Source organism: Palaemon carinicauda, chromosome 38 (genome assembly GCF_036898095.1).
Source record: "Palaemon carinicauda isolate YSFRI2023 chromosome 38, ASM3689809v2, whole genome shotgun sequence".
Classification (NCBI taxonomy): domain Eukaryota; kingdom Metazoa; phylum Arthropoda; class Malacostraca; order Decapoda; family Palaemonidae; genus Palaemon; species Palaemon carinicauda.
This window is the reverse complement of record NC_090762.1, coordinates 54,073,506-54,080,673: the sequence shown is the minus strand read 5'-3', so window position 1 is coordinate 54,080,673 and position 7,168 is coordinate 54,073,506. Positions and strand designations below refer to the sequence as shown.

Here is a 7,168-nt window from a genome sequence, read left to right as displayed (position 1 = left end):
GCTACATTTATTACAACAAAACACTGTTGTTCCTATCTAACATAACACTTGCCGATACTGTAGTATATACTGTATTACTATCACTACAGTACAGCTTAGCTGTACTTAGTGTTCGCTTTTTTTATTTGGACAACTCGCACCGTTTGGCAACTCACTGCAGCCTACATTTATATATTGTAGAGTACAGTACATGTAGTAATTTACGTACAGTACTGTATAGTAATAAACAATAATATACATTACTGTAATACTGTACTGTACAATATGTATACAATTTAAGATTAACAAAGTGTACATACAGTATTTTATAAAACGACCACTAACCATTTTCGTACGAAGTTCTATGACCCAGTCATGAAGATTGACACATCTCCTGATGCATTATCTTTTACGCAGTACTGTAGGGAATTCACAGTCCTGTACAGTGTTTATATTTACCAGGTAATGTACTGTAGATGTATGTACTACTGTATACAGATGCATCATTTTTTTACATGAAAACGCAATTCTACTAAAAAACAAGGCGAGGAGAGAGAATGCATAACTGAGGCCGAGTCATCGTGTGATGGGATGTTGTGCTGGGCAGAGACGAAAGTGGTACAAAGTGAGCTGGGGGTAATGGAGTGCGGGCTGTTTAAAATTGTCGCGTTGAGAGATTACTTCTTGCAACCTGTGAAAGTGATTTTTTATTTAATAGGTTATACGGTTCTCTGTCACGAACGATGAAATCGCGAAGCATAAACCCGCGAAAAGTGAGGGTGGACTGTAATGTATTATGCTTACAATACTTTGTAAAATATTTTAACAAGACTTTGATATAATGTATCAGTTTTACAAAAAGAAATAAATAACAGCACCAAATTATAAGAAAGGTAATTTTTCCATGAAACATCTTAAAACTTAAAAAAAGAATAATCTTCTAGTTTCAAGCTCTTATTGCAATGTTTTGATTGCTTAGTGAAAGAAAATGTGAATGTTGAAAAAATGTTAGATCCCTGTTTTTGTGTATTGAGAGAAATAAAGAAGCCAATAAAGCCACAATTACTGTATAATTAATCTACACAGCAATAAATTAAAACAGATTAAACCCTTCATTGAATGATGGCATTCTTCATGCCAAAAGAGGTATCACATTTCAGAAATTTTAGGTTGTCATTTTTTACCTACCAATATTTGAGGAATACCCTATTTTACACAGTTCCTGTATGCAGGGAATGTGGGTTGTCAAAGTTAAAAAAAAATTCATGCAAACATCCAAAACATCAACCAAAAGCCAATATCAATCATTAAATAAATTTTGCTACTATTCATATTTTCAGTTTATCCAATAAAATCTAATCTTTCTTTTTGTCATTATGAACTAATTCTTTGTGCCAGCCTTGTAAGACTTAAGTAGTCATAATAATATGATAATAATGCTGGTTTCTTTGAAAAAAAAAATAGTGCAATAAAAGAAACTACTTTTGCTTACCTTATTACAACAACCCCAGTAATGGTACTCATTGTTATAAAGTTGCTAAGTGGTCTTAACAACCTCATTACTGACGATTGCAATTAAAAAAATTCTTATATTTACATGTAAGAATGTAACTGTGCTGTCAGTTCCAAGATAAGACAATCAGACGGTAGCAGTTTCAACAACAAGAATCATCTGGATATTCAAACTGTTTGAAGATTAAAATACCTTGATCTGTTGGAATCACAAATATGTTAGAGTTGGTAATTTTAAAAAAGACAAAAACTAGTTTTAAAATTACACAAAAGGTAGGTTTTATCACTGCATTGCATTGTACTGCAATTTAACTTGAGCAATTTATAGGAGGTATGCTGAATGCTTAAATAAATTGCTATTGGGCATCTGGATAAAAACTTCCAAAGACGGCGATGACTTCATAACTTCACATTCACTCGAAACAGAGGTAAATTTTAAAGGAAAAACATATAAACGGATTGGAGATGTGCTGGATGAAGTCCCTACCATTCAAGTTCTCCAAAGAATCCTACATATTTCACAGAGATAATCATCATAAAATCATATATTTCCCAAAGAGGTTCCAAGAAAATGGCATGTCGTACAGCAACAGAAAGTGTTGATGATAATTATAGTAGCTATGTCCCCAGTCTGATGTGTTAAGCCCATCAATCAAATCAATTACAATATAGTAAAAGTGATAAATGTCAACAAAACTATCTTTGTGGCATTACATGTATACATGCATGCATATACAAATATATCAACATTACATTTATACATCACACTGTAACTTTTCTTGTGTCAAATAATATATGTACAGTACACCTACATGTCTAGATAATTACATACATGTACTTATATAAATACATACTGTATAACATACTGACCCTCAATTAATACAAGGATATAGGTGGCCAGAACCACTGGTGTTGCCATGCCAAGTCATACTAAATAAGACAATTCAAATTCAGTCAGACCCACTTCAATTGTACATCAGGACCCACAGTGAAGACCTTAAATGCTCAACGAATCTAAATTTGAACCATGCTTGCTATGCTCTAAGATACAAAATAAAATCTATTTTTCTTTAGACTGTATTTTAACCTTTACACTATGTAAAAGTAAACACTGACTCTGATGCTTCGAAGATCCATAATCTGCAGCACTTTACAGCATTACCTCAACATTTCAAGAATTTAATTTAAAAGGTAAACATTATCTATTGATATTTCATTTTTTTCTTCATATTCTTTCCAAAGAATGATTGCAAATGTGCAAGTCCAAAATTCAATTTCTTCTCACTCAAATGCTGAACTCAAAAACATTGTCCTGACGAATATTTTTCATCAACTTAGTTATTTATAAAATTTCACTCATTCTACAAAAGCTAAATGAGATCATTTTCATTTTACAACAAAATTAAAATTACTTTTCTTATACTGTACTATGAAACTATAAAATCTAAGGGTTTCATCTAGTAAGATCTTCACCCTCATATCTGGACTGTGGGTAGTTTATCAGTCACACTCGTACATACATATAGTACTACTACAATGTGAGTGTATATATGAATATAAATATACACATACTATTGATATGTGCATATATATAATATATACAAACAGTACATATATTATGTACACACACTGTTTATATATACATACAGTATTACATATATAAAAATTTGTAAATGCCATAAAAGGCTAAAATTGACATAAATTTATTGCTAGACAGGAGACAGCTTTTGAGCAAGATTATCCAAAAGCTGCGGGGGTAAATTCTGTCTCAATGATTGGAGGAGGTCATCATCATCGCTAGAGCAGGAAATATGTTTTAACACGTCACACAGAAACTCAACTGCCCTTTTCTTGTCTGTAGGAGGAGATGAGGCACGATTTTCCCAGCCGCTGTTATGAGGCATGAGCTGCAATTGTCTTGCTGTTGAGGCTTCTGGCTGTGGATACTCTCTCTCATTACCAAACCTTGAGGAACTTCTGTCATAACTGCTCTTGAAATATTTTGGTTGCACTGCACTACAACTATTATAGTCTGCCACTTCACTCACTTGTGCAATAGACAGCTTATGCTTCTTGATAAATTGGTCAATCTGATCCATTGGATTTGTAATAATCATATCAGTTCTAGGATCAGAACCAAATACTTGATTTGTCTGTGGATGATAAAACTGATCACCAGCACGCACCATTGCACCTGACCTTTGGCGGTGCCTTCTACTGAGGGGTCTCTCACCGCGTTTCCAGATGGGATGCTGCCTCTCAGATGAACTCAATACAGAAGAAAACTCGGGGAAGAAACCCTGAGAACCTTTGGCAAAGATATCATGCAATGCTGTCATTTGATTTTTCAAAGACGACTGTGTAACAATCTGCTGATGATTAATAGTTGGTTTGATGTCCACTCTACTGTGAAACTCTAAAATCTCTCTGATATCTGCAAGCCCAACTAACAGTTTTGGGAATGTTACTTTCACACCAGTATCACCTTCTTTTGCTATCAAATAATGCCTGAGGTGCTCTAAATATGTCACTTGAATATCTTGTATTTTACTTGGACAACGAAACTGTGGGTCATCAGGTTGAAAGAATGCAATTATACACATTAAAACTAGAATAATTTCATCTTTAAGTTCCTTACCGTACTTCTTGTAAAATTTCATGATGGCATCAAAGGCATCTGGGTAAACGGTAAATTTTTTGAGTGTGTGCATAGTCACTTTTGGTATCTTGAAAGCTTCTTTGTTACTTTCAGCTGGCCATGTTTCATTCTCATAATCATACATATATGCACCATGAAGATAGATAGACATACCAATACCATTTTTGAGCAATAAAGACTGATCATTTTTACATATTTCACCAAAGTCTTCTATTTTGTAGAAAAACATACCAAGTTTTTTACAAATGCATACAAAAAGATTAGCTAACGATTCTACACGGTCACCATAACAGTCTTCTGGATATGGAAGAGAGGCAAAAGTAGTTTCCTGTATCACGGCCAAATTTTTCAGTTTGTCAGCTTCGTCTGGATCAAGTGTTCGTGGCAAATCACCATACACTTCATCTTTTATCTTTTCTTCCTGTACATGCCTCTGCTTGGCTAGACGATTTTTCCAAAGAGTCATCCTGTCAGTTTCTGACATAACCCAACTAATTTCCATTCCATTCTCCTGACTCTTCTTGAATCTGAAAAGTAAATAAGAATATTCAGACTCTATTACCTCAGACCAATAATTGTGAACAATAATTATCTAAATTGCCATCAAGTTGAGAATCATTATAAAATAAATGTATTTACACAAATGCATTTTTTACCAGGGTTATTTGTTTTTTTTTTTACTGTATTACCAGTACATTTCTATATAAGATGTTGAAAAATCAAGACTATACCTAATACATACGATACAAATGAACATAAATGGATAATTTCAAAATACTTAGAATGACTGTCTTACATTGACTATTTTCGGTCATTAAAATACATCGGTGGAAAATTCGAAACTACTTAATAGATTTTAGTATATTTTTCCATGCGTGTTAGTGTGAAGTTATATTTTCTCTTGAATAAGGGGCTTCTAGCATACAACTATTTACATAATCAACTGTGAATACTTCTGAAAAGAAAATAAAGTATTTAATCTAAAAAAAAATAAAAAAAACTGAAAACTACTAAGGTACAGTATATGTCACATGAGGTTTTGGATCTAGACAGCATGATTTGTAAAAGTCATTGGAGCCTAGGGAGAAAGAGTTATAGTAAATTATTAGTAATAATGATAAATTCTTAATGCCAGAGGAGGAATAATACAGGGCAGTCCAATATCATTACAATATTTGACTGGCCAGACAGTACTACATTGGATTCTTTTCTCTGGTTCAGTCTTTTCCTTTGCCTACACGTACACCGAATAGTCTGGCCTATTCTTTACAAATTCTCCTCTGTCCTCATACACCTGACAACATTGAGATTATCAAACAATTCTTCTTCACAAAAGGGGTTAACTACTGCACTGTAACTGTTGAGTGGCTACTTTCCTCTTGGCAAGAGTAGAAGAGACTCTAGCTATGGTAAGCAGCTCTTCTAGGAGAAAGACACTCCAAAATCAAACCACTGATCTCTAGTCTTGGATAGTGCTATAGCCTCTGTACCATGGTCTTCCACTGTCTTGGGTTGGGGTTCTCTTGCTTGAGGGTACACTCAGGCACACTATTCGATCTTATTTCTCTTCCTCATGTTTTGTTAAAAGTATTTACAGTATAAACTGTAAATAGGGAATATTTATTTCGGTGTTGTTACTGTCCTTAAAATATCTTATTTTTCCATGTTTCCTTTTCATCACTGGGCTATTTTCCCCTTTTGGAGCCCCAAGGTTTATAGCAGCCTGCTCTTCCAACTAGGATTGTAGCTTAGCAATTGATAATAATAATAATACAGTAATTCTGTAGAGCAGAGGTCTTGAGAATGATTTTATATTCCTATTTTGATCTATCAAGTCATGAAGAAGTATTCTGATAAATAAATGTCTTCCAATATTGTTTATTTCAATGAAAAATTACCAGGCTGAAAGCATGATTATGAATCTAACATTTTAAGAGCAAAGGGTTTGACATACCCCCAACAAGTGAAAATCCATAAATCTAAAGATGCAATATTATCAGTAAATCAATCGATTTGCTGATAAGGCCACTTTACCATGATCTTGATACCTGTAGGAAAAACCCTTAAATTCCAGGATGTTCATCGTCTCTAATGTTTTTGTTTGATTTTTTCTTACGTGGGAATAGATTTTCATGAGACAAGACATTTTCATCTTGTGCATTTTTCACCTGAATTCCCATCTAGTATTGAAAATACAACTCAATTTAGAAAGCAATAATGGCTAATATTAAGAAGGAAACCAAAAAATAAAGGCTGCTAGATGAAAGTGTAGCTACAAAAGTCCCCTAATGAAGAATTGTATGCTACAAATTCATTAACAAAGGGCACTACTCTAATGAAAAGATTGGCCCTTTTCACAGAAAAAGGCTACACTGTTTGTAAGGAAACAGAAAGTAATAAAGTCTTAGGCCACACAAAACTTTAAACAAATTATTTCTATGGTTATCATATGTCTATCTAGAGATATGAGACACCAATTTCCCATCTGTCTTGATCTTTAAGGATGGTGTTGCACTTCTCAAGCATAAAGAGAAAAAACTCAAGTTATACTTAAAGGTGCTAGTTCTTTCTCCAGCTCAAGCAAAATCTGCAATGAATAGCTATAGACAAGAAAGAAGAAACAACAATTCAAACACTTAGAGAAAAATAATTGGAAAGGAATATGGGTAGTTTACTGAAAAAAAAATAACCTGACAACAGAGATCATCTAAAGGCAAGCAATAATAAGCAGTGCTACCAGGTTAGATTAGACATCTTAGTAGTCAGATAAAGTAGTAAGCCTGACTTCTGGATAAATGCATCACACAAAGTGGTTAGAGGAGAGGTAACATAATCCTTTATTGTGCCTGAAGTGTGTTTATAAGCATTCCCATTCCAGGTCTTTATATCAGTAAACAAAATTTCATGGTTTTCCCACACAAAAATTAATAGATGCATAACTCACCCTCCTATTAGTTAACCCCAGACAAGTTACCATTTAAAACTAAGTGAACAGTAAGAAAACTGTGTCAGTTCTAC

The 7,168-nt window shown here is 33.7% G+C and overlaps 1 protein-coding gene across 2 annotated transcripts in view; it reads right to left on the bottom strand.

The window, feature by feature from the left end:
* Positions 1-565: 565 nt before the first annotated feature.
* Positions 566-7,168, bottom strand: part of LOC137630632 (uncharacterized) — a 274,623-nt gene continuing 268,020 nt past the window's right edge. For both annotated transcript variants that reach the window (XM_068362240.1, XM_068362238.1), the window contains one exon: positions 566-4,677. In XM_068362240.1, coding sequence (XP_068218341.1) covers positions 3,201-4,677 — 1,477 coding nt within the window. In that variant the 3' untranslated portion in view covers positions 566-3,200. The remainder of the gene's footprint in view (positions 4,678-7,168) is intronic.